This window comes from Callionymus lyra, chromosome 1 (assembly GCF_982586985.1).
Source record: "Callionymus lyra chromosome 1, fCalLyr1.hap1.1, whole genome shotgun sequence".
Lineage (NCBI taxonomy): Eukaryota > Metazoa > Chordata > Actinopteri > Syngnathiformes > Callionymidae > Callionymus > Callionymus lyra.
Window position 1 is genome coordinate 7,282,386 of NC_141818.1, and position 27,576 is coordinate 7,309,961.

The 27,576-nt window shown below is 39.8% G+C and overlaps 2 protein-coding genes across 2 annotated transcripts; both read left to right on the forward strand.

The window, feature by feature from the left end:
* The first annotated feature begins 7,884 nt into the window (after positions 1-7,884).
* slc2a8 (solute carrier family 2 member 8) lies at positions 7,885-15,647 on the forward strand. Its single transcript, XM_087790351.1, has 10 exons — positions 7,885-8,177; positions 9,547-9,709; positions 9,769-9,975; positions 10,104-10,203; positions 11,994-12,205; positions 12,411-12,560; positions 13,218-13,326; positions 13,396-13,542; positions 13,618-13,763; positions 15,120-15,647. Exons 1-10 carry the CDS (start codon positions 8,083-8,085, stop codon positions 15,264-15,266), a joined length of 1,476 nt encoding a protein of 491 aa, XP_087646477.1. The 5' UTR covers positions 7,885-8,082; the 3' UTR covers positions 15,267-15,647.
* A 992-nt stretch (positions 15,648-16,639) lies between these two features.
* On the forward strand, positions 16,640-27,315 carry hira (histone cell cycle regulator a). Its single transcript, XM_087790318.1, has 25 exons — positions 16,640-16,840; positions 18,327-18,389; positions 18,481-18,591; positions 18,720-18,810; positions 18,890-18,984; positions 19,632-19,727; positions 19,820-19,980; positions 20,056-20,223; positions 20,723-20,836; positions 20,924-20,994; positions 21,069-21,174; positions 21,332-21,553; positions 21,623-21,708; positions 22,382-22,567; positions 22,633-22,773; positions 22,978-23,194; positions 23,281-23,391; positions 23,535-23,683; positions 23,819-23,980; positions 24,076-24,134; positions 24,200-24,305; positions 25,024-25,146; positions 25,215-25,378; positions 25,452-25,540; positions 26,183-27,315. Exons 1-25 carry the CDS (start codon positions 16,804-16,806, stop codon positions 26,297-26,299), a joined length of 3,045 nt encoding a protein of 1,014 aa, XP_087646444.1. The 5' UTR covers positions 16,640-16,803; the 3' UTR covers positions 26,300-27,315.
* Positions 27,316-27,576: the final 261 nt, after the last annotated feature.

A 27,576-nucleotide genomic window follows, 5' to 3' on the forward strand; every position in this document is an offset into this window, starting at 1 on the left:
TGTTTCCGCTCCGGTGTGTTTGTTGCGCGACATTGAAACCAAGTCGCCACTTCAACCTCCTTTTCAGTCGATGAAACTAATAGACTTCCCGTCCCCTTCAGCACCGACGGGTCCATTTACAGAACACTGCAGGGTCAGCAGAGGTCAACCATCATGTGACCCCATCTCATGTGAGACACTTTTGTGTGACGGTCAAGCCGTCTGCTTTATTGTCACCAGGTCAGTCGGGTGTCTCAGACCCTTAGACAAACACAATACTTGGAGGTTTTAGTTCAGAAATGTCCATTTTTCATTCACGCTTTTTCATGTCGCACAAGCGTGCGAATCAATTGACTTTGATCAACAGATCAATTTGACTATGCAACCAACACATAAAGAGACACTGTATTGGAAACACATAAACATCAAAAAACCCATCTGCTGTCCCAAATAAAATAAAATAAAATAAAATAAAATAAATTAAAATAAAATAAAATTAAATTAAATACAATTAAAGAACATTCAAGAAAATTAAAGAAAATTAAAGAAAGACTGACATAAATACTGCGTAAATACTGTATTTATAAAAACTATAAATAATAATATAAATAATGTGTGTATGTATAAACACATAAAGACGTAAACACACAGAATCCAAACATATACACACAGGGCCACACTGTCACCTTTAAGAGACACAAGGACCTATTAAAAACCTATTAAAAACAAAAATAAACACACACAAGCTCAGTATTTGTGTGTATTGCAAACCAATGTTGCAACCAATTCAATTCAATTCAATTCAATTTTATTTAAATTGTCTTATCATAAAAAAGTTATCTCAAGACACTTTACAGTTGAAGTAAGACTATAGTTGATTAAGGAAAAACAGATCCCAGCAATTCCAAGAATATACGCACAGACAGAGAAATCACGTGTTTAAACCCACATCTGTAAAACAAAATACAAGAAAGCACATGTGATTTGCAACATGTGAACAACATGACAGCAAACAAATAAACAAGAAAACACACTTGTACGGACACAAGAAGTCCACACACTCACACAAATGAACCGAGGTGTGTGGCCCCTCACTGGGCTCATGTCACACCGACCCATGACTCAAGAACCAAACCCACGGAGCACCAGAGAGAGACGTGGTCTCGGCTCAGGTCCAGAGCGGCGTGTTGAGAGCGGCCGCATCAATAATGGAACACAAAGGTTTCACGTTGATGGTTCGGGCGTCGTCGACCCGACTCCACAGAATCTTCCGGCTCCGCTCGAGCGCACACGCGGGAGGACGAGGCTCTAATGGAGGATAAGAGCTTCTGACCGTCCCTCACACTGGACCCCTGCAGAAACCAAAACAAAACAAAATTCAAGATCAACACACAAGCCTTTTGCGTTGGCACTCACACGAGCAGACACACACAGTGTTTGGTTTCAATGAATCACAAAAAGTGCTTCTCGGTGACGTTAAGTTCGACCTCGATGACGGGTCTCCTCTGTTCCGTGGCTGCAACTGTCAGATCGAATATTTCGGGTAATCTGGTGAATATTCATGACATTGCATTAGCATACGCTCGGCCTCATTAGCATAGCAGCTGGCGCAGGTGAGTAAGAGGGCACGTGGAGCGGCGAGTGGGGAAGATGGCGTCTGGCCGTGCGGACGAGTCGACACTCTTCAGCTTCTTGACCGCAGGAGGTGGCAGCAGAGGAGAACCTGTGAAGGACTCGGAGGCGACTTTGTGAAAAAGTTTCTATGGAGCTCCGAGAGCAAGAATCTAGCGTTACGATACGCATCTAGATACAGGGGCAAAAATACAATATATTGTGATATATTTCGATACTGTAGTAACAAGGATATAGTTGTACAAAGAAATATGTCCAAACATCAGCTTTAAAAGCTCCTTGAGTCAACTGTATCCTCTCGCCCTCAGTCGCCGCTGGGATTTTACGGGATTTCATTGTTGTGAGGAGGACGAAAACTGCCACCATCTAGTGACCGGAAGTGTAATTGCAACAAAAAAATGAACAAACGCTACAAGTAAATTAATTGTACACTTTTTATTTAATTAATATATTGGGGGAATAAAACTATATATTATAGCATTGTTTGGATATTAACCAGATCACACATGAGAACTCATCTGGTTATTTATTATCATTTTCTTGTGATAAACGGGTTAAAATCTGATTATTGAGATTGTCACGCTTGACAAAACAAAGAAATACGTCCCACCATCGGCTTTAAAAGATCCTTGAGCCAACTGTATCCTCTCGCCCTCAGACATCGCAGGGATTTTACAGGATTTCATTGTTTCTTTAGGTGAGGAGGACGTAAAATGCCACCATCTAGTGACCGGAAGTTTATTTGCAACACAAAAATGAACAAATGCTACAAATATTTGCAAGTTAATTGTACGTTAAAAAAATATGTATATTTATATAACACACAAATAAAAGATACGTTAAAAAAATATGTATATTTATATAACACACAAATAAAAGATGAAAAAATAACTTAGATTAAAATAAAACATGATTTGAAAGCCAAATATATATATATATATATATATATAGAATGAAAAAATACGAATATTCATACATTGGGGGAATAAAACTATATATTATAGCATTGTTTAGATATTAACCAGATTACACATGAGAACTCAACTGGTTATTTGTTATCATTTTGTTGTGATAATCGGGTTAAAATCTGATTATTGATATAATCTGGCTAATTTCAACTATCCGGTTACTGTCAACTCAGTGATAAAATCTGATTAAAATAAATGTTATCGGTCAGATTATACCACTGATCGGATTTTAACCAGATTATTTAGAAAGATTCATACAATTAATACATGTTAGAAGAAATGGTTGATGTTAACTCATTTATTGACAATACATTAGGCAAGTAATTAATTAGCCATTTATCAATATTTGTGAATTTGATCCTATCCTCTCGTCCTCAGTCATCGCAAGGATATTTAGTTTTTCCTGTTCTGGCGTATCTGTGTTCACTTTAAGATTTTGAAAAATGAAGGGTTAAGTTAATTGTTGCCCAAACCTTAATTTTAGGCAGGTGATAGCGTGTCCACATCTAACACGCTTGACAAAACAAAGAAATATGCCATAACATCAGCTTTAAAAGCTCCTTGAGCCAACTGTATCCTCTCGCCCTCAGACACTGCTGGGATTTTACAGGATTTCATTGTTTCTTTAGGTGAGGAGGACGTAAACTGCCACCATCTAGTGACTGGAAGTTTATTTGCAACACAAAAATGAACAAATGCTACAAATATTTGCAAGTTAATTGTACGTTAAAAATATATATATATATATATATATATATATATATATATATATATATATATATATATATATATATATATATATATATATATATTTATATTACACACACATAAAAAAAAAACTTAGATAAAAAATTTAAAAACATGATTTGAAAGCCAAAAATTAAAAAAATAAATAGAATGAAAAAATATGAATATTCATATATTGAGGGAATAAAACTATATACTATAGCATTGTTTAGATATTAACCAGATTACACATGAGAACTAATTTGTATTTTTGTTATCATTTTGTTGTGATAATCTGGTTAAAATCCAATTATTGATATAAACTGGCTAATTTCAACCATCCAGTTACTGTCAACTCAGTGATAAAATGTGATTAAAATCAGTGTTATTGGTCAGATTATACCACTGATCGGATTTTAGGCAGATTAATTAGAAAGATTCATACAATTATTACATGTTAGAAGAAATTGTTGATGTTAACTCATTTATTGACGATAAATAAAGCAAATAATTCATTAGACATTTATCATTAGATAGATAGATAGATAGTTTTTCCTCATCACGATGTTAGGATGTCATTACAGGCGAGTCGACATGTATGTTGGTCATGTGACTCTGATTAAATTCCCATGAGTCACGGTAATCTGATACCAAATCTGTTCCCCCGAGGCGTAAAACCGGCTGCTGTGTGTCGGATATGCTAAGGCGGCAGCGCAGATGTATTTTTCATGACGAACACAGTCGTCTCCCGCTCGGATGTGACAGCGAGCTCTCGTCTGCGCACTGAGCCGAAGCGCTCGCCAGCTGGACCGCTCGCGTTCGCTCGGTGACTCGACCTCTCGGGTCACATGACGACCACGACAACAAACACGTCAGGATTCAAAAGATGAAGCCGTGGAATAAGTGAAGGAACACATACAGAGAGACTTGTTACAACACTGTCGCTCTGTTGTTCTGAAGGTTCTGTTCATAGGTTCTCACTGTTCTCATGTCCTCTATGCCGTACATCTCTCTCTCCTGATCTTCTGCATTAGACAGGGCCAGACCATCTTCACCGCTTGGTCTTCTAAAAAACTGTACCAGAGAGCATGCTGGAATTTTCCTAAACCATCATTAAAACGGTTCATCTCATATCTCACTGACAGAAGACAGTATGAACAGGTCAAAAACATCCAATCAGCCCCATCACCACTATGCCATGGAGTACCCCAAGGTTCAGTGTTGGGTCCACTTCTCTTTCTAATTTACATTCTTCACCTTGGCAATATCTTTCATCACTTTCGCTTTCAGTTTCATTGCTAGGCTGAAGACACTCCTGGTTCAACTTGTCCAACTGACTGTCTACAGGCCATCACATCTTGGATGACAATAAACAATAAACAATAAACTCAATGGAAATAAAAGTGAAAATTCTCCTCATCTGTTCCAAGTCCACGCTATCCAAATCTCAACCCCTCAGTATCTGCATTGACGGCTGCCTGGTTCCCATCTCTTCACACGTCAAAGGTTTAGGCGTCTGGACTCCACTCTTTCATTCACAGCTCACATCAACAATACCATCCACACTTTTCCACCTCTGCAAGATTTCTCAACTCCGCCCATGTCTGACCCAACACTCCATGCAGATTCTAGTTCATTTGACACTTCACGTCTGGACTATTGTAATGCTCTCCTCGCTGGTTTACCCCCAAAAACACATCTAACGCCTCCAACATGTCCATAACTCACCTGCTAGGATCTTCACCCGTACAAAATCTACAGATCCCATCACTCCGGTTCTCATCCACTGGCTCCCCATACAGCACAGAATCCTGTTCAAACTCCTCCTTCTCACATTTAAGGCACTCCATGACCTGGCACCCCCATACCTGAGTGACATGCTCCTCCCATACCGGTCTCTCCGCTCCTCATCTGCAGCTCTCCTCTCAGTTCCCACAGTCATAATGGCCACAATGGGGGTCAGATCACTCTGGACTATTAACCTGCCACAGTTCAGGTCTCTTTGGACATTTTCAAATCACATGTCAAATCATACCTCAATTGAATTGAGACTCAAGGACTCATTCATTCCTCGGGCTATTAAATTGTACATTTCTGAGTTCGGGGGCAGGAGTGGAGTGAAAGTATCATGATGTTCTGTTCTATCTTAGTCTTTGTATCCTTTGTCTTTGTTGTTTTTCTTTGATCTATGTTATCTATTGACTTAGATCGTGTCATCTTGTTCTTTCTCTTTATGTTCTTGTTTTTATTTTATTTTGATTTATTTTTTATGAAAAAATGCTATTTTCTGTAGCTATTGGAAAAAAACAATTTCCCAAAGGAGACCTCCTGAGGGATCAATAAAGTTTTACCTTACCTTACCTTACCTCTTCAAACTGTCTTATTCTTCGTAATATTTTAAATGTATTTTACTGTTCATTTATAATGTTTTTGTTGTGCTGCTTTTATCCTCTGTAAGGCGTCTTTTGGTGTCTTGAAAGTTGCCATGAAGTTAAATTTATTATTATTATTATTATTATCTTCAAGTCTAGTCAAGCTGTCCCTTTTGTGAAGACCACTGACACTGCTCTGGTTTCGAAGAGGAGAGGTTCTATCTCCGGTCAGAGAGGCCATGGCTAAATGAAGTTGCAATTCTCATACCAGGCGAGAGGCGGAGTTTAGGACATCTTTGTGCTCTACAGAAGATCTGCTTGACTCACTGACCCAACCTCATGGAAGAATGAAAAAACCTTGAGGCTCCTCTCCGGAATATTTTAAGACGTTGACCGATGAATCACATCATTGGCTGGGTCAGTGATGAGGTGAAGAGAGTCACCAGCGCAAACCTCGTGGTGACTTCAGTAAATCTATATATTTCACTACTATATAATATCTACAGCTTATATATTAAAACATCTTAAAGGTTTTAGAATATTAAATTAAATGTTCTGAATCACATTCTTTTATCACCAGTGTTGTAAACACGACATAGGTTTTTATTTTGTGCCAGTACAAAACAAAAGAATAGAATAAGATAAAATGCAAAATAAGCTATGGGAGTCCATATAAAGACATTTTTTTATAATCTCAAAATGACATAATTCTATTTTAAAATCAGACAACATTTATTGCCAGCGTTTGAAACTCAACACGCGTATTTTATATTGTTGTGGTGGAATTACGGAATATAACAATGAAATAATAAGAATGGAATAAAAATGGATTCATAAAAATAAGAGACATTACCATTAATGGTATTTGAATAAATATTATTAAAAATACATTCAATCTAATTAAACAACATTTATGCGTACAGCAGACGAATAGAAAGAGTCCTTGAACAGTGATGCACCACTTGCACCACTTGCAGCTGAACACCTCAAAGACCAAGGAGCTGGTCTTGGACTTCGGGAGGTCCAGGACAAAGCCACGTCCAGTGTCCATCAGAGGCGACGAGGTGGAGATAGTTGACAACTATAAGTACCTCGGTGTGTGGCTGGACAGTAAACTGGTCCTGCAACACAGACCATGTGTATAAGAAAGTTCAGAGTAGACTGTACTTTCTGAGGAGGCTTCGATCATTTAACATCTGCAAGAAGCTCCTCTGCATGTTCTACCAGTCTGTGGTGGCCAGTGTCCTGTTCTATGCTGTGGTGTGTTGGGGTGGAAATGTGTCCAAGAGGAGTGTCAACAGGTTGGACAGGTTGATCAGGAGGGCTGGCTCTGTGGTTGGAATGAAGCTGGACTCACTGGTGACAGTTGCTGAGAGGAGATCATTGAACAAACTACTGTCCATCATGGATGATGACAGTCATCCTCTGAGCACTGTCATCAGTGAGCAGAGAAGCAGAATGAGTGCACGAATGCTTCTTCCCAGGTGCAAAACAAATAGACTCAAGGACTCATTCATTCCTCTGGCTATTAAATTGTACAATTCTGAGTTCGGGGGCAGGAGTGGAGTGAAAGTATCTGGATGTTCTGTTCTATGTTAGTCTTTGTATCCTTTGTCTTTGTTGTTTTTCTTTGACCTATGTTCTTTGTCTTTATCTTTAGACTTAGATTGTGTAATTATGTTCTTTCTATTCTATTTCTCTTGTTCTTATTTTATTTATTTTTATAAAAAATTGCTGTATGTATTGGCTACTGGAAAAAAAATGCAATTTCAATCAATAAAGTTTTACCTTATGTTCGATTAGTTTTAGATTTAATACATTTTATTATTTTATTATTTTATCTTCATAAATGCATTATCATGTATTTTACCCTAAAATTGATTCTTAAAAAATAATTCCATAAAACAAATAGTATTATGGAATGAATAATAAAAACTCAAGAACCTCAGCTTTATTGACTGTATATACTGATGTGATGGCGCCCCCTGCAGTTGATTTTTTTTCCCGGGTGTTCTGCCGTTTACAATGCCGACTCAGCTTGAATTAAAAATATATATTTATGTAGTCTATAAACACCTTTATTAAACAGTTCAATCGTTTTGGTTGTTTTTTCTAATCGTTTTAATGTGTGTGTCTTTTGTTAAAAAAAAAATTGAAAAAGCAAGAAAAGAAACAACCGGAAGTTGAAGTCAGCTGACCAGATTGTTGATACAGCAAACCGGCGACCAGCGAAGACGCAACAAGCGTGTAAACTGTCTCGAGGAGCCGCAGACATGTTGACAACCTGACGACGAACCTCTTTTATTGATCCGGTCCTCCGCTCGATCAGGTGAGTCCGGGCGGGTTCTGCATCTGAGACCAGGACCGGTCCACGCGAGCGCAGAACGACTGGACTTACAGCAGAGATGGACGAGCAGGCGGAGAGGAGGAGGCTCCTGGACGCCGAGGACGGGATCGTGGATCCGACCGGAGTCATATCTGAACACGACGCGTACCTGAGGTGAACCTGGTGACGTCAGTCATACGAGCTTCAATGAAGACTCTCAGGAAGTGATTCATGTTTGATGTTGGATTTGACATCCGTCACAAAACTGCCATGAGATTGTATTTTGCAGGCTCTGTATTGACGACCCGTCAATGGTTTCAGATCCTGTAGGATTAACTTTGAATTAAAATGACGACAGCGAAAGAGCAACAACTCAATATTGAATTATTTAAATATTTTCTGCTTCTATTGACACGTTGATGAAGAAGAACAAATCAAAATCACGAGTGCAGCTCAGATCTGTTTTATTGACACTAAAAATAACCTGTGTGACTTCCACTTATTTTTTATTAAACCATTAAGCCACGAGTTGATGTAAATATTATGTTTTTATTGTGAGGATGTTTAATTCAATGTCCATGTAGATTTACAGACTTTACTCTTACATGCAAAGTAAAAAGTGTTATTGGGAGTGACTTTATTGACCACTAGAGTCTTTATAACGCAACATAGTGTGGTTTGTGGAACTAAAGGATGAACATAAATAAGTTACAACTATATTAGAAATGAATAACTTATTTTGAAAAACACAGTTAAGAATAGTTCTTGGCAAATATATTTCCTCAGGGGCCATATTTTATACAGTAATGGTTGTGAGTGACTATCAAGTAAAACCCTAACCCCAACTTAACAAATATAATAAAATCAAGATAAATAGGCTTGAATTATCTTAATAGAACTTTCAGCATGTAATTAATATTTTTGCTGATAATGAATTGTGGGAAATGTATGAAGTTTAGTCGAATGATTGAAAATATTTATTTTTATATATTTTTCTTTAGTGTTTCAGTGAAAAGAGTCGTCACTCGATACTGTGAACCAATTTGTATCCTTTTTAAAGAAAAAAAACGTTGTAAAACAAACTTAAATATGCCTTTAAAAAGAATGTGTCAACCTATTATAAAAAAAAATAATTTTTAAACGGATATAAAAATAACTGTTTTTTTAATATTCAACAAAAGAAAAAAGTCCTTAACAAACAACTTGAGCAAGTTGTACTCTGAGTTTATACAATAATATCAAACAATGATACTTAATAAAATTGTTAGCTCTTATTGTCAAAAACTAGCTAGCTTCCCTTTCTCTCTTTCAGAGAGTGCATTTCCTGCTTGTCTTGTTCTGGTCTCGCTTGATTTCATTAACGCAAGGGTTGTTATCTCAGGGTAAAGGTGACCCGAAGGCCTGAAAAAAAATGTAATTGTTTTATCCCTTGTGTTGCTTCTGGGTCAAGGTTAAACAATTTACATTTGTTTTCGTGCCTTCGGGTCACTTTGACCCTGAGATAACACAAGGGTAAAAACTCACCTTCTCATGTTCTCCGCAGCAAAGTGAAGAACAGCAAGTTGTACTTGGCCACGTTCGTGTCCGTCCTCGGACCCATGAGCTTCGGCTTCGTGCTGGGCTACAGTTCTCCCGCCATCCCAGAGCTCACCCGGATCTCGGACCCCAACCTGCGGCTGAATGACGTGGAGGCCTCGTGGTTCGGGGTAAGGAAGTGTTTGGATCGGACCCGACGGGCAGATGTTTGACCCCCGGTGCGTTTCAGTCCATCGTGACCCTGGGCGCGGCGGCCGGCGGTCTGCTGGGCGGCTGGATGGTGGAGAAGATCGGCAGGAAGCTGAGCCTGATGTTCTGCTCGCTGCCCTTCGTCTTCGGCTTCACGCTCATCATCGCCGCGCAGAGGTTGTGGATGCTCTACCTCGGCCGAGTCCTGACCGGCCTGGCCAGTGGCGTCACCTCATTGGTCGTCCCGGTGAGAAGAAACGCTCTTCATGAAAGTCCTTAAACGACAGGAAATAGTCAAACTAACCCTCAGCAGGAGTTGCTCGGAACATTGACCAGGTTTAACTGTTTTTAAAAACACGTCTGCCCTCTCTACAGCTCTACATCTCTGAGATGGCTCACGAGCGCGTCAGAGGAACACTCGGCTCCTGCGTGCAGCTGATGGTGGTGCTCGGCATCTTGGGAGTTTACCTGGCAGGTACAGCAATGCAAACACACACACACTCTCTTGTGAGGCGTCAGTACAACAGTCAATATCTCTAATACACCATGATTTTTATTTTTATCTTTTTTCTACATCTTTTACATTTTTTTTAAACTTAATTTTCTCTTTTACCCGCAGAACTTCTTTTTAAAGTTTTAAAAAATAATTACTTTTTATATTTTTCTCATATGCGTTCATAATGCATACTTAACTTAAGAAACCTTCATTTTGTTTAATTTAAATGTATTTAATAATTTAATTTTTTTGCAATCATGCTTTTTTCATAATATATATATATATTTTTTACTTTATTCTATTCTTTTTACTTAATTATTTTTAATTTTCTCATATTTGTGCATTCATTATTATGTTATACTTATTTTTATAAAGCTCTTTTGTTAGAGTTTAGTTCAGAGCAATTATATTTAAAAAAAAAATGCAAGTATTCAAAACAAAATAACTCAGAAGGTTCATAAAGATAGTTAAAAAATAATTGTTTGAGAAATGAGAAAACAAAAAAATTAAACTAACTTAAAAGAGAACAAAGGAAAAAGAAGAAAAAATTAGATTATAAAAAATGTTTTGTAACCTTGTTTTTTCATTTTTCCTCTTCTTTCAATTTTGTGTTACTGTTTTCTCAATGTTATGCGTCATTATTTATTTTTTACTCAACTTTAAAAACCTTTTAATTATTTTTTTTTTTCATTTTTTTAATTTCTTAATTTTAATTGTGCAATTGCTCTCAACAATCTACCTTTTTAAATGTGACTACAATTGTTTTTATTAAAATAGTTTTTACATATTTCTTCTTCATGTAATCTTCAAAGTTTAAGGCTGAAAACATAAAGTTTATGCGACGATATAATGTCAAAGACAATAAAATGGACACGGTCAGATGACCTATGACACCTTCATCCTGTTAACTTCTGTAAATCATTCTCAATTGTCCACAGACTCGCAATCTGTTCGTCCAGATTGATCTATCAATCACTCAGTGTGACTTAATCATGTGACCCCTGACCACAACTGAGTGTCCGGACTCGAGAGCTGCTGGGAAAAAGTGGCGCCCGTTGCTAATCGACTTAGCCTGGCTAATGGTAGCCGGTGTGTCTCACGTGCCTCCAAACTGTCCTGAGTTACGATTCTGACACAAAGTCGCTCATTCAAGGTCGTCCCGCATCTAGAGTTTTGATCTCTGCCACAGTTCTGGTTGTGACTTGTGGTCCAGTCCGGTCAGACATGTGGTTAAAAGTTGCTCAGTGTCTTTGCTAGAGATGTAGGAAACTGTCGACACACTTAAATAACTATTATTTCACAATACTGTATTAATATTCAACTGAATGGATTTTTGTTTTAACTTGTATGAATGTTTTATATTTTATTTTATAAGTGTGTAAACAACTAAACATTTTGATGCTTTTATTTGCAATTAAAATGCAAAACATTTGCAATGTTGTTCATTTTTGGTTTTACAATTAAACCTCTGGCCAATAGTTGAGACCAGTCATTACGACTTCCTCCGCTAACGGGAACAATTAAATCATGTGATATTCCAGCGATGACTGAGGACGAGAGGATACAGTCGACTCCAGCAACGTTTAAAGCTGATGTTTGGACATATTTTGGTTTCAAAACAAATGAAGTAGCTACGACTTCGTCAGGAGTCATGTGGTCTGTAAATTCTGGAGACAAGTACTCGACAATACTACAAATATATTCTTGTTCCTACAGTGTTGTGATACTTATAGCATCGCCAGGTCCCTCAAGGTCTTTTTTCCCCACAGGTCTCTTCCTGGACTGGCGCTGGCTGGCCATCGTCTGCAGCGTTCCTCCGACGCTGCTGATGGTCTGCATGTGCTTCATGCCCGAGTCTCCTCGCTTCCTCCTGTCTCAGGGCAAGAGGCGGGAGGCCGAGGAGGCTCTGCTCTTCCTGCGGGGGTCCGACACCCCGGTGGAGTGGGAGTGTGCACGCATCGAGGACGCTTGCGAGGAGCAGGTGAGAGTGTTACTAAAATCCTTCTAACGGTGCAAAGAGTACAACTTCAGATGAATCAACTGATGTTATTAACAACTTGTCTGCTGGTGTCAAGGATTCTTCTGTGTTTCATCCTCTCACCCACTCAGCTGTGGCTGTGACCCTGGCGAGCTGGGACTGGCTGACTTATCCGAAAGGATAAATGTTGTGTTTGACGTCCTCTCAGGGCTGCAGCTTCCAGATGTCGGACCTCAAGGACCCGGGCGTCTACAAGCCTCTGTTGATCGGCGTCATGCTGATGGTGTTCCAGCAGCTGACCGGCATCAACGCCATCATGTTCTACGCCGAGAACATTTTCCAGCAGGCGCACTTCAAGGTGAGGAGGAACACTGTTGTTGTTTTTTAATCTTCTCATTTCCCCTTCTATGCTTTCTGTCCTTAAACACCTGTTTCCTCCTCTTGCTGTCAGTAGTGTTTCTCCTCTTGTTTCCCCAAGTGGACCTCTTTCTGTTTATAACTAACATCTGGTCAACAGGTTCTAATGTCACATCTGCCAAATCAAACGTCAAGTTCAAATATGGAAGTAGATTAAAGCCAACAGAATATTCAATTATTTAAGTTAATATTCATATTGCTAAATCTTTATCATTTTATTGTGTTTTCTTAAGCATTTAATTTAATATATATATATATATATATATATATATATATATATTTAAATCCAATGCCGAACTTTCAGCCATTTTTTTATTTTTATTAAAAAGTCAACTTTAATTGTACAAATAATAGAACTGATTTATTCAAAATCCAAACTTATTTTAGTGATACTCACTTCTCTCTTATTTTCTCTTATGTTATCTTTTTACACTTTTTCTTTACTTTTTTTATTTCCGTTTGACTCTCATTTTAATTATTATTCTTTTTCCGATTTTTAAATAATCTCAGTTTGTAGTGACCCTCTCAGGCCACATAACATATCTTTGGAAAAGCTGCTCTAGAAATTCCCAAAATACTTTTTTCGTTTGTGTGTCAGCAAAGCGACTTGGCCTCGGTCATCGTGGGTCTGATCCAGGTGGTCTTCACGGCCGTGGCGGCTCTGGTCATGGACAGGGCGGGACGGAAGCTCCTCCTGGTCATCTCAGGTGAGACTAAGAGCGCTCGAGACTTGTGTGTGTGATTGTCCAGTTGTTCAACCGTCTCTCCACCTCCAGGCGTCACCATGGCGATCAGCACCACGGCATTCGGGGTCTATTTCTACCTCATCCACGGGGCCGGTTCGTCGGCTTCCCTGCAAATTCAGGAGACGAACGGCGACCTGGCCTGGCTGGCGTTGGCCAGCATGTGCGTCTTCATCATGGGTGAGGTTCTTGTCCCCGAATCTCCGCAGCCTCCGAGCCGCTGCTGACCTTCTAGAACCTTGTGTCTCTGTCCAGGTTTTGCTCTGGGTTGGGGTCCGATCCCCTGGCTGGTCATGTCTGAGATCTTCCCCGTGAAGGTGCGAGGCTTCGCGAGCGCCGTGTGTGTTCTGACTAACTGGACCATGGCCTTCATCATCACCAAGACCTTCCAGGACATGATGGTGAGTCTCGGTCATGAGTTAGGTTCTTTACACATCAGGATCCTCGCATAAGACTACGATTAACACTGAAGAGCAGACGTGGGGGAAGGGCGTCTTCATGTGGTCCTCATGGGGTCACAGTAAAACATTTAAAATGATCATTTATAAAGTTTCTGATGGCTACAGTATTTATTTAGCTTGTTTTGGGGGATTATTCTGGAAAATAAAGTATTTTTGTATCATATTTGTAAATGAAGTGTATTTAAAAGGAAAATATTAAAGATTAAAAATAACTTAAGCCTTATTTTATGATGTCGTTTCGCTTTTTAGATTTTTTCATGTTTTTTAAGAAAATATATGAAATCTAAAACGTTTTTCTTTAAATAAAATGTACAACAGGTGTATAAAGTTCAATCAAATAACAGCTTAAGCTTATTTATTATGTCGTTTTACTTATTCCCCCCATCATATTGAAGCTCCTTTTCCTTTCTTGGTTTGGTGGCTCCTTACAACAGATACAGTATTGAGGCCACTGAGTAAGTCTAGAGTGTTTTGATCTTTGAAGCTCAGTCATCCACGAGAGACTCAGGATGTCCCCAGGACTACTTAGATTCTCTCTTAGGGGGGTGCCCTGGGGCAGACCAAGGAAATTCTGGAGAGATGGTGTCCCTCTGATCTGGGAACATCTCGTTTCTGAAGAGAGGGAATTTTGGTTCTATCTGGAGAACAGCTGCTGCCCCAGTGTCCAAGGTTGGCGGAAAGAAAATGAATAAAATAAGTTATTTCACTCGGTCACCACTAGGGGGCACTGCTACTAAGCAGGCCAACCTAGGATTTGGCAGCAGCTAATATATTCAATTATTTATTTTCCCGTCACAAATAGACATTCCACCATTTGTCAAATTTGTTAAACACTCTTTCTTCTCTCATGGGTCTAAATTTATTGGAAAGTCAAAATGTCAACTCAGTGGTTTGAAATTGTGCCTTTATCTGAATTGAAAGTATGCACTTTTTTATTTTATCATTTGGGAAGTATTTAGTTAATGCTTAAGGATTTTTAGCCAAATAAGTTTGTAATAGAACCTTCATACATATTTACCTTCACAGGTAAATCACATGTGCTTGGTGTGAATTCACCGGAACAGAGGAGTCGTAAAACAAAAGCACTTCTTCTGACCTGTAATGTCGTTAACGGACGTAAATAGGTTTTATTTTCTAAACCCATTAATTCTGGGTGTCCTTGAACGCCTCACCAAGACTGACTTGGCTACAGTCCAACGTAGATAAACAGCTGCAAGTTTCTTCCACTGAGAGAATGATGTTTTTTTCGATCCTGAGCCGATCATTTCTAATGTTTATAACTGTTCCTACTCTTAGATTGTCATGACCAGTGCGGGAACCTTCTGGCTGTTCGCCTCGGTGTGTGTCCTCAACGTCGTCTTCACCATTGCCTTCGTCCCGGAAACCAAAGGTCGAACACTGGAGCAGATCGAGGCCATTTTCAGAGGGACGTCGGGTCCATGACATCACCGTGGTTTTCCTAAAAAAGAATTACATCCATTTACTGAACACTTAGTTTTTATCACAATCCGCTTTTACTGATGAACGAGCCGCTCCTCAAGGCTTTTTAAGACTAACTTCGGGTCAAGAATTTTATTCTTTTTACCTCAATAAACTACAGTTTCTGAAGGAAGTTAATAAGGTGTCATGAAATCTGACGTTTACACTTTTCTAACAAGCTGCTTATCATAAACCTTCTGCCGACTTTTACAAGAACCCCTGATGTTTTTCATTGGAACAGTTGTTATTTTTAATGATTTTTTTTTTTTTTTTAATGTGATCACATTTTTAACGATGACAAAATCAAAATGTAATTTTTTATTTTAATAAAATCTGTGTTCTCAATATGCTGGTGTTGTTGTCTTTTTCTTGTTTTAAACTTCAAAGACGTTCACTTCCACAGAGGATGAAAAACAAACAGAAGTAGCCACGCAATGCACGCCTGGACATTTAATTTGATATTATATAACTTAATTCTTCCCACGTTGGGGAAATACTAGTTCACAGAAAAAGAAAAAAAATAATAAATAAAAAAAGTACAGATAAAAATAATGACAAAAACAATACATAAAAACCCTACATTTTGTTGTTTATTACTAAATTAGAGTCATCCAAATTAACCTAAAAGGCACAATTTTGAATTCAAATTTTTAAACATGATAGTTATAAATTATCATCGCTTTTTTATTACAACCCAAATAAATAGTTGTAACATTAAATGAATTTCAATCAAATGAACAAAAATGTTTATCTTGATAGTATAATTGTACAATAACAAATATAAGCGATGTATTCTATTTTAAAATATAATATAATTAGAAAACGTCGAACTTGAAAAATGCAATATAAACCATATTTAAAAATATATATATATACTGTATATAGGCAAAACACGCAGATTTATATTTTTATTTTAACAAAAATCAAAAGTTCATCAAAGTCGGCACCGACTTTACTACTTAAGAATATCTTCAAATAAATATATAATAAAGATTGAACGTAAGGCCTCGACATCACTCTCAAGGTGGAGTGAGGACACTAGGAAGGTTTTGTTGTTGATGGTTCAAATTCTGCTGATGAGCGTTTTAGTTTCCCAACCTTTCAAATTAAGAGTCTACTCCATATAAAAGTAATAGAGTTGTGAGTGGGACGGCTAAATATTTTCTTATATGCACAGATTAAGTTATTTGGGATTACAAGAAAATAAAAACTAGTTTGTATTTAATGATTTTTACCTGTTCTGTTGCTGTTACAATAACGTGCGGATTTATTCTGACGGGATGAGTGACGCGACTGCCGGTGTCACCTCGCCTGTCTTCCGGCCTGCACAAGCGCGGACTCTCCGGGATGCTGCCGCCGCCGCAAAGATGGAGCTCAGAGGAGAAGACAGCAAAGTATCAGCCGGAGTTTAAGACAAAGAAAGGCTTCCGAGCTTGACTCCCGCGAGCCAAGCGGAGTCCGTCGGAGTTTATGTCGTGACGAAACCCCACGAAGGTTGAAAATGAAGCTGCTGAAGCCGAGTTGGGTGAGCCACAACGGTGAGCGTCTGCAGGAATCCGCTGGACCAAGTTCGGCTTTTGTTGTCGGTGGTGTCCAACTGACCGGGACGCGGCGGGGTCACGAGAGTTCAGGGCACTCTCCCGCCGTGCCCCTCGACTTTATAACAGACCGGATCGGGGTTTGACCCGACGATAGGGGCGCCGTGTGGAGTTTAGGGGCTTTATAATCTGTGACACCGGTGACACTACATGTTTGCTAACTCCAGCTAGCCTGTTAGCTTGTGTGTTAGCTGGTCAGTGTGACACATGTCAAAGTTGCAAACTTCGTTTTAGTCCAATCTTCACGTTATATCTCCCAAAATAAATAAGAACGAGTCTCTCAGTTTTGCTTGGGCACGAGTATCATTCCTAGTTTGGAAACTTTGCGAACGTTGACCAACGGCTAAAGTAAAATAAGTGTCTATTAACCATTTCTTAAGAGATCATTTAATTCTCAAGGAAGATAGTCCAGTGTTTACTCGAAGGCTTGGAGTCAAACGTTTGCGTTAAGTTGTGGAAATTTCCATCACAGCAGCGAACGTTCACGTCGAGATGACGTGAGCAGAATATAACGACTAACCTGCTCTTAAGTTTGTGTTGATCTTCTCTCACAGTTTCTTTAGTGCACTTATTTTACTAAATCTAGTTTTGCTAGAACGTATTTCAAACGATGATTGTTGACGGTTATGTGTCTGTTACATAAAGCATAAACATAAACCTCAAATTACACTGTATTAAGATTCGTTCAATCCACGCAACAACAACAAAAATAATTCTTAAAAAACTTTGGATTACTGCTGAACTCAAAAATGTAGCTCAAAAATGAAGAGTAAGAAGACCAAAAAAAAGTAAATCACAAGTCAACTGTGTTCCTTCAAATTGATCATTTCTGTAGCAACTATAAACTTACTTGACACTCGTTCAGAACTGTTCGTGTTTGTGCCGTTGACCAACAAACGACAACGATGTAAAATTAAAAATTAAAATCTCTACCAAGGCTCCCTTAGTAGGCTCCCTGATGTTTATGGACTTTCCAGCAGTGTGTTAACATGATATGTTGAACACACTCTTGGAAAGAATGCTTTTCAGATCCAAGTCGGCTCCTTTAATATTGTTAAGAAGGTTCTGAATGTACAAATATATCAATTAAAAGTTATCATGATGCACTGGTCAACCTTTTTTTTTTGCTAGAACCACCCTTGGAACATAAATGCATATATATATTATTAAATATTTTCCTCAAGAATAATTATTATAGGACTTAAATAACATCTGTGTTTAGGGAAGGAATCCAATTCAAACATTGTTTTATTCTTGTAATGTTTAGAACCTTTTTATTGGGAGTTTTAAAATGCATATATTGTGTAAGTTAAACCAACCTTTTTTTATATCAAAAATATGTAAAAATGAATGAAATATGTTTAATAATTTGCATTAATATAAACCTAAGCTATGATTCAACAGTCGTCTTTCTTGTGCGTCACAGGCAAACCCATTTTCTCAGTGGACATTCATCCAGATGGAACCAAATTTGCAACCGGTGGACAAGGTAGGTGGTTTTTTTTCTCAGTCAGACTCAAACCAAACATGTTTTTCATACTCATCATCTCTTTTTTGATTTTAATTGTTTTCTTCTTCAGGTGAGGACTCGGGGAAAGTCATGATCTGGAACATGGCACCGGTCCTCCGGGAGGAGGACGAGAAGAATGAGAATATTCCCAAGATGCTTTGCCAAATGGACAATCATCTAGGTAAGCAGCCCAGAGCAGCTTCTTGTGAGATGTTCTGAGTGTGCAGCTCGATGTGACGACTCTACAAACAGTCAGTGATGAATCTGCTGCTTTATAACAATATACTGACCATAGTTTTGTTTTAACAGCGTGTGTGAACTGTGTGCGCTGGTCCAACAATGGCCTCTACCTGGCCTCAGGGGGAGATGACAAGCTGGTCATGGTGTGGAAAAGAGCAGCGTGCGTTAATACTCACTTATCTTCTACGCTTTTGTTTATTTTAAACAAATATTAATCTGTGAATCGTTCTTTCTCACAGCTTTATCGGCCCCAGCACGGTGTTCGGGTCCAGCAGTAAACTTGCTAACGTAGAGCAGTGGAGGTGTGTGACAATCCTGAGGAACCATACAGGAGGTATTGTCTGCTCAACAAGCACATTCACTGTTTTCTAAAAGGTGTCATCAAAAAATGGATTTAAGGATTGTTTCAAAATGTTTAAAAGTGATCTAATTTTAGTGATGTACTATAGTGTATCTGTCTTAAGGAAGGTTTTAAATGGTTGACTTGTATAGTTTCTCACCACTGCTATTTCCATTTCTATTCTAGCAAAAAACTTATATATAAAGTTGAATCACTAAAATAATTGACTTTCATTCTACTGTTGTCACACAATTTATTGTTACCTTTAAAGATTTAAAGATGTTCTCACAAATGTGACACTCAGTGACACAGTGGTTTAGACCATGTTCAAGTTAAAGTCCAATTCTGGTCAATAAACTTTTGCTGTGAGCCAAAACACTTCTTGAATCATGGAATTTGTTAGGTGTAAATGCACTATTTTTATGTAGTAATTTAAAATGATCGCTCTCCCTGGCAGAGGTATGTAGTTTTAGAGTGCTTATCAATCTTTCCACAAAGTCCAAGAAGTTTTTGTTGAAACGTTGAACATGAAACGCTGAGAGAACCAGAGAAATAATAGACTTTTTGATGTAATCTTTTTATGGCAGGTCATATGTTCGCACTGTAGAAACACACAGATTGACATAACCGTTTGTCTGCAGATGTGATGGACGTGGCTTGGTCTCCTCACGACGTGTGGCTGGCGTCCTGCAGCGTCGACAACACCATCGTCATCTGGAACGCGCGCAAATTCCCTGGTAGGAGCGAACTGAGTTTGGATCTACCGTCGCATGATGTTGTGAAGTTTGAGCAAAGGAATTGTGAACGATGCTCCATATTTTGTGTGCAGAGATGGTGGCGTGTTTACGAGGTCACACCGGACTGGTCAAGGGGCTGACGTGGGATCCGGTTGGGAAGTACATTGCATCGCAGGCCGACGACCACAGCCTGAAGGTGTGGAGGACGCTGGACTGGCAATTGGAAGCCAACATCACTAAACCTTTCACAGAGGTATCAGGCGACACAGCAACGGTTTAAACTAATAAGAACTGTTGTTGAAACGTTTACTGTGTTCTCGTGCTCCAGTGCGGAGGGACGACACATGTCCTGCGTTTGTCCTGGTCCCCGGACGGTCAGTACCTGGTCTCGGCACACGCAATGAACAACTCGGGGCCCACCGCTCAAATCGTGGAGCGGGACGGCTGGAAGACCAACATGGACTTTGTCGGCCACCGAAAAGCTGTAACTGTGGTGGTGAGTTCACTTCTGCAGTAGAATGTGTGCTTACACATTGATAATCTTTACTAGTGGTGGCGATATTATATGGGACAGCTGGGACAACTATATGATAAATTGATATATTTTGGGAAAAAGGATATATTTGTAGTATTGTCAAGTACTTGACTTTACAGTCACATGACTCTTTACAAAATCATAACTGCTTTCATTTGTTTTGAAACCAAAATATGTACAAACATCAGATTGAAAAGCTGCTTGGGTCGACTGTATCTTGTCTAACTCTATAAATGTTACATTTTAAAAGTAGAATTTTTTACAAATATTGTATTAAAATTTAAAACGTTAAATACTTTAAAAATAAGTCAGATTTGAAAGCAAAGAAAGAAAATAATGATGCTTTTTTAATCTCTAAATCAATACAGTGCTTATTATATAATATTACACTGCTTAATATTGATACATTTCTTTCTATCTTTGTATTAATATTTCTCACCCTCATCGTTTCGTTCTGTAGAAATTCAACCCTAAGATTTTCAAGAAGAAGCAGAAAAACGGCAGCGCCCCAAAACCCGGCTGCCCGTACTGCTGCTGTGCCGTAGGCAGTAAAGATCGCTCGCTATCCGTCTGGGTCAGTTCAGTCTGCTTCAAACGTCACATTGTTCAGATCTTTGGAGCTTTTGTAGGTTCTATAATTAATCAACAACTGTCTTTGCAGCTTACGGCGTTAAAGCGACCCCTGGTGGTCATCCACGACCTGTTCGACAAGTCAATTATGGATATTTCCTGGTGAGTCTGAATCTTTAAATTGTGTTTAATGTCTTTATATTTGTGGTCACGTGATGGCTTCTGTGGTGCTTCAGGACCCTGACAGGTCTTGGGATGTTGGTTTGTTCCATGGATGGGACTGTGGCGTATCTGGATTTCTCACTGGATGAGCTCGGAGACCCCCTGAATGAAGAAGAGAAGGTAAATCTTTAATATAAATAGCCAGTTTAAACTGATGATGAAGATGATCAAATAGCTCTTAACAATATGTTGGTTCAGTGTTTTACGACATTTCAAATCACCTCCTTAAACAACCTGGAAAATTCTAACTACACCTGAAACCATGTATTCGTGTCAGAACACCATCCATTCGAACATCTACGGGAAGAGTCTTGCCATCACCAGCACAGAGGCTCAGCTCTCGACCACCATCATCGAGAATCCAGAGATGCTCAAGTACCAGCAGGAGAGACAGAACTCTGCTCAGAACAACTCGGGACACACCACCGCCGGACCCGAGTCCTCCACCCCCAAACTGAACAGTGTGATGAACGGAGAGTCACTGGAGGACATCAGGAAGGTGAGTGTCATCTCGGATACAAAGTATTATCATCGGATAGTTTGTGAGACTTTTATTTTGTTTGTTCAGAATCTCCTTAAGAAGCAGGTGGAGACACGAACGGCTGATGGCAGAAGAAGAATCACGCCACTGTGTATTGCTCAACTGGACACGGGGTGAATACATAAACATTTTTACTGCACTTCTAACTTGGGCGGAATCATTTCAGAATTTAATTTCAACTTTTTTTTTTTTTTATTCAATTTTTCTAATTTATTTAAATATTTTACCCAATATTGTGATGTGTTTTTGTTAAACATTTGATAGAATCGTATAACACTCCTTTCCTACAGTCCTGGCCTACATATTATGATTAATGAGATGAATTGATTGCACAACACACCTGGAATGGACAACATTACAAATTATAAATATCTCACAAATTAGTGATGTGTTTGCACTTTTTTAATTCAAGCCAAAAAAAAAGAAAATTTATGTTCTTTTTTTAACCTCTAACCTGTGTTGAGACCGTCGATTTGAATAGAAAAAAAATCATTCAACCGTAGCTGTTACTAATAACGATTAAAAGAAACATATTTACAGTTTTGTTTCTAGTGAACTACAAAAGTGTCAGTCACAGTGTTTGACAGGTTACAGATATGCTCAGTATATTGTTATTGTGTGTGTGGGATGAGAAGTAACTTTGCTGACCACAAACAATGTTTTCCAATTAAGAAAATAATTCATCAGAAGTTGTTTATGTCAGCTCAATGGCTCTCTAGTTTGTTAATGTACAGCTCATTGCAAATGTTGTGACGAGGTTCCTGATTGTCGTCCTTCTCTTCTCAGAGATTTCTCTCCAGCTCTCTTCAACAGCGTTCCCATCCTCCCGTCCAGCCAGCTCAACTCGCAACTCAGCTCCGACTCCAGCCCGGGACAGAGCTCGTCCATGGGCCTGCGTACCAGCCAGGACCCGCTGCTGACCCTGCAGCCGCCGGGCAGCGCCGCCAAGAGCCTCGAGGACAACAAGGACGGGTATGTGAGGCGAGAATAGTTGTTTGTGTGCAAATGTTAATGTTTTCTCTGATTTCTCTCTCAAGTGTGAAGTCCACTTTGCTGCTAACCTCCGCTACCAAGATCGAGCCCATGAAAGCTTTGGACTCCAGGTTCACTGAGAGGTCAAAGGCCACTCCCGGGGTCACGACCACCTTTTCCTCCATCACCGGACTCACACCCGACAGGTGACTAAAATAATTGTTCTTTCAAACCTAAAAACATTATCTACAAACTTTCTTCTGTTACGCAAATCAACTTCAAGATGATGATTTTCATTAAACATCATTAGAGGCTTTTTAAAGTTCTGATTTGTTTAAAATGAAAAATGTCCGTAGACTTGTGAAACCAAAAGTAAGAGCTCGTCAGTTAAAGTCTTGTTTCTCAATCAGGCCCAAAGACGTCATCTCCCTCCTCAAAGACGTGAAAACCAAAGAGGATTCGAGCAGCGACAGCGAGGACAAAATGGCTTCCATCAACAAAAACCTGACGCTCGGCAAGAGGAAAGCTGATCTTCTGATGGATGGAGCGGAAGTCGTAGAGAAAAGGAAGAAGGGTCGACCGAGGAAAGACAAGGCGACGGCGCCCATCGCTCAGCCCTTCACTCAGGTGGGTGCACACGTCAAATACCCTGCTGAGCGATGTATCAGAACTTTGTTTTAAGTTTTTAATTTCCGACGGTTCTTCTTGCGCAGATCATGCCTGTAGTTGAGCGAGAACCCAGCCGGGCAGCGGCCCCGCTTCCTTCTCCTGTTGCGGCTCTCAAACTTCCAACTCCAAACATCCAGAAGAGCTTCAGCTTGCAGGTGAACATTCCCCAAGTCAGAGTGCATTTCCAGACTCTGTCGATGATCATTTTAAAGTCTACAGATGAAAAGATTGTCTAGACATCCAGAAGAAAATCACTCATTTGTGTGTGTGTGTCCGTCCATGTGTATATTTTTTGCAGGTTTGCATTGAGCCGTCCGTCTTGCTGGCCGTAGAGAATGAGGTGTCAGCGGTTGCTGGTTCGAAACTCAGCCAGTTGCGTTGTTCTAAGGACGGAAGGGACTGGAACGCGTTGCTTCCCAGCTCTGTGGTCACTGCAGCAGGGAGCAGGTGAAGAACACACACTTATACATAAACACACTTACACACACACATTTAAACACGGGGTGGTTAAAATGTCGCCATAAAAACTTAATTAAAGTGTCAACTGAGCTTAAATTTAGTTTTGTGGCGGTCTCTGCTCAGTGACGTCATCGCAGTGGCCTGTGATGACCGGATGCTCTCCATCTATTCGACTTGTGGGCGGCGGCTCCTCCCCTCCATCCAACTGGCCACGCCGGCGTCGGCCCTGAACTGCACAGCCCACTTCGTCATGGCGCTGACGGCTGGAGCGACGCTTTCCGTCTGGTGCGTTTACAAACTGAGCACATTTAAAGTTGTGTAGTCAGCTGTTTTTTTCTGTCTATTTATTTATCTTTATTTTGTCCATAACTTGTTTTCAGGGACGTTCTCAAGCAAAAGTCTCTGGTGAAGAATGAGTCTCTGGCAGCCATTTTGTCCGGTGAGACATTAGTGACGTCATACTTTTGTTGCTGTGTACTGACAGAAACAATAATGCGTCTCCAGGTCCAGATGTGACGATATCTCAGTCTCTGCTGACTCAGCAGGGAGTTCCTGTCGTCGGACTGTCGAACGGGAAGTCGTACTGCTTCAGCACCTCGCTGGAAACTTGGTGAGACTTGGTTTTACAAATCATCCAAGTTGTTGTCAACGCACAAAAACGACAACAGACCCACAAAGACGGACTGTTGACAATGTCTATTCGCAAATATATATATGTGTAGTATTCTCGAGTACTTGACTCTGGTGTTGCAGAATTTACAACCAAAATATGTCCAAACATCAGCTTTAAAGGCTGCCGGAGTCCACTGTATCCTCTCATCCTCAGTCATTGCTGGAATCTCCCAGGTATTATTGTTCCTTTAGCTGCCAACTAGCGGCCAGAAGATACATTTGCAAAATTAACAAACATGAAAATATTTGCATTTTAATTGTGAATTAAAAAATATATATAAACACCTTATATAAATAATATTGTGCTACAATTAGAAAAAAATATATATATATTGCTTTTAAATATCGGTGCCATATCTTCAAAAATAAATTACAATATTTAAGTTTAGCTATATTTTCTTACACCCCTGGTTGTCAATCTGATGTCCAACTCGGTTGTAGGATTAATTTATTCTCTGATTTTACTCCTTTTATACTAGTTTATCCTTTCTGTCTTTCCTTCTCTTGCTACGTTCTTCAGGGAATTGTTGGATCATAAATTAACTTTAATCCCAGAAAATTATCTTTTAATCTCTGAGATTAAAAGTGTCTCTTTGCGTTGTCAACACAACGTTTGGATTGACACAGTTGTTGGATTTTCTTATTTTTAATCTAAGGACGCTGGTGTCGGACCGGGGAGACTCGCTCGTCCAATGTGCCGACTTCCGGAACTGCCTGCCCTCCCAGGACTCTCCCGGCTCCTCGGGGCCTCTGGCCATCATGCAGGGCCGTAACCTCAAGTAAGAAACCTCCTTGTTTTCTCCTCTCGAGTCCGAGTCACGGCGCTAAGGGTCCGTTCCCCTCGCAGCGTTGGCCGGATCGCGTCCCGTCTCTCGTCCACGCCCCACCACCTGCAGCAGGGAATGACCATGGCTTTCCTGGAGAACCAGCTGGCCGCCGCTCTGATCCTGCAGTCCGCGCAGGAGTACCGCTACTGGCTGCTCGTCTACGGGCGTTTCTTAGTCAACGAAGGTACGTCACTGAATGCCAGCGACCATCATTTATTTTTCCAGTCCAAGTCTATAAGCTTCGACACTGTCTGCAGGTTCAGAGCATCGTCTCAGAGGACTCTGCTCGGATCTGCTGGGTCCAGTTCACAGATCGGCGAGCTCGGCGTGGGAGCCAACCACTCTGGTACGAGCCGACAATACATGTGTGGCATATTTATAACAACTTCATCTGGAGAAAGAATACTTTCATCACATCACTGTCAATTAAAGTCACAGCATAACCTGCTGTCCTGGAGGTGGAACTGTCACGACCAAACTAGTTTGAAAAGTGATGAAGTGATAATTAATCTAAATTTCCAACTTCACTCATTTTCCTCCCGACCAAAGTTTGTGAATATCTTCGGAGTAATGTGTTCATTTTTAGAGATTTAGACAAAAATCTATGTTCATTTTAATGTAGCGACTGCAGCTCAGTTTAATCTTCCTTCAGCATGACACGCTTGAAAACCTCCATATACCTATGTAGTGCTCGTCTGTGACATCCATCCATCGATCCAGAAAAAATGAAACGAGTCTATATTTTAAGCTTGATTTTAGCGGATGCTGCTTGGCTAGCCGCCTTCATATTGAGACACTTGCGATGCGTTCAAATGAGGAAAGATGGCAGGCAGGAACTGAGAGACTGATGACTATTTGCTACTAACAACCTCAAAATATGGTATAAAAAAAAAAAAAAATTCCGGGACAATCTCTCGTGTGTATGTAAACATAAACTTTGATAAACTTGATTTGGTTGACTTTTGATCCGTGTCTCCTGCTTGTCCAGGGTCTCCGTAAACGGGAGCTGCTGCGGGAAGTCTTGCCACTCATCGGAGAAAACCTGCGTTTCCAGAGACTGTTCACGGAATACCAGGACCAGCTGGAGCAGCTGCGCAACAAATAACACGCAATAACACTCATGAAACCCCCAGAGGTTTTTCTACAACCTAGAATCCCGGCCCAGATCCGGTCCCGAATTTCGGCTCCGTCGCTCACTAAAGCCTTGTGGTGCTGCCTCGTCCCCTCGTCGCTCGTCTGCTCACTTGAACCAAAGCGACGGGCGGGAGGAGATGGACGTGTCCTCGTCTGAACCAAAGGGATGAACAATGAAACGGGGAAGAATAAACCGGTGAAGGAAACATTTTTCAGATTAAAAATCCCTGTCCAACAGGAAATGAATTAGAAAGTCAACTTTTTTTTACTTTTTGTGTTGATGGGTCTTGAGGTCACATGACCATCGTCTCGCTGGCGTGGATCTCGTGTTCACCGATGACATCACAAATGCTGTAGAACAAATCAGGATCAGCAGCGAGTGGTGAGGGGTCGATGGTCGGGAATCTACCATCGAATTGTGTGTGTGATTAAATATCCAGTCTTGAGCCGCGATGAGGCTCAAAGGCATGTGTGTCGCCCCGGCTAGCTTGTACGGACATTATTTTATTTAAAAGGCTTTTTCTGGAAGAAGCAAAGTTACATGTGTGCGTCGGATGAGATTTCACCTGCCGCCTGATCCACGTTAGAATCGTGAAATCTAATTATGAACTTTGACACAGGCGTCAAACTTATGTTTCATCTTGTACTGTAAATTCAAAGAGATTTACTTTTTCGTTTTAAAAGCTGTCAGAATCCTCAATTTGTAGAGCAATAACACCTGAGGCGTTACCTGCAAAGGGAGATCTGTGTCGTCAGAATTGAAGCTCCAAGCTGATGAGTTTTTGTTGCTTTTTGTCGCTTCAGGAGAAAAAATGGGAAAAACCTTGTTTTTGTTTGTTTTTTTATTAAGTTTTCTGTCACACCGTTCTCTGCTTTCTGTTTTACTTTGGTCTTTTCAGTTATGATTTCTGTCAAAAAAATCAACCAGCTAAGTGTTTTTTTGTTTTTTTTCAGAAGAGTGAACATAAAATAAATAACATTTGCTTACCTCTGTCTGATTAGTCGGGCTTCTCCCATTGGTTACTACTCACTGCGTTATTGTTGACCAACATGTCACTCACAAATGGCAACAGATCTAAACTGCATAAATCAACTCTGGGTAATTAGAACTAGTTAAACTGAAAGGAAATTCAATTTAATACAAAAGAAATAAAGAAACTCGATACATTACAATTAATAAGAAAAAGTAACAACGACCTCAGTAGGTAAATTAATCAATGATCAACTTAAAGGTTGTTTTTTTTTTAT

Bases quoted from the DNA above. Each gene is read 5' to 3' on its own strand.
- hira (XM_087790318.1), top strand. From the start codon at position 16,804: ATGAAGCTGCTGAAGCCGAGTTGGGTGAGCCACAACG. The intron at 19,981-20,055 runs GTATCAGGCGAC...CTCGTGCTCCAG, and splicing joins TCACTAAACCTTTCACAGAG to TGCGGAGGGACGACACATGT. The intron at 20,837-20,923 runs GTCAGTTCAGTC...CTGTCTTTGCAG, and splicing joins ATCGCTCGCTATCCGTCTGG to CTTACGGCGTTAAAGCGACC.
- slc2a8 (XM_087790351.1), top strand. From the start codon at position 8,083: ATGGACGAGCAGGCGGAGAGGAGGAGGCTCCTGGACGCCGAGGACGGG. The intron at 9,976-10,103 runs GTGAGAAGAAAC...CCCTCTCTACAG, and splicing joins TCACCTCATTGGTCGTCCCG to CTCTACATCTCTGAGATGGC. The intron at 12,561-13,217 runs GTGAGGAGGAAC...TTTGTGTGTCAG, and splicing joins TCCAGCAGGCGCACTTCAAG to CAAAGCGACTTGGCCTCGGT.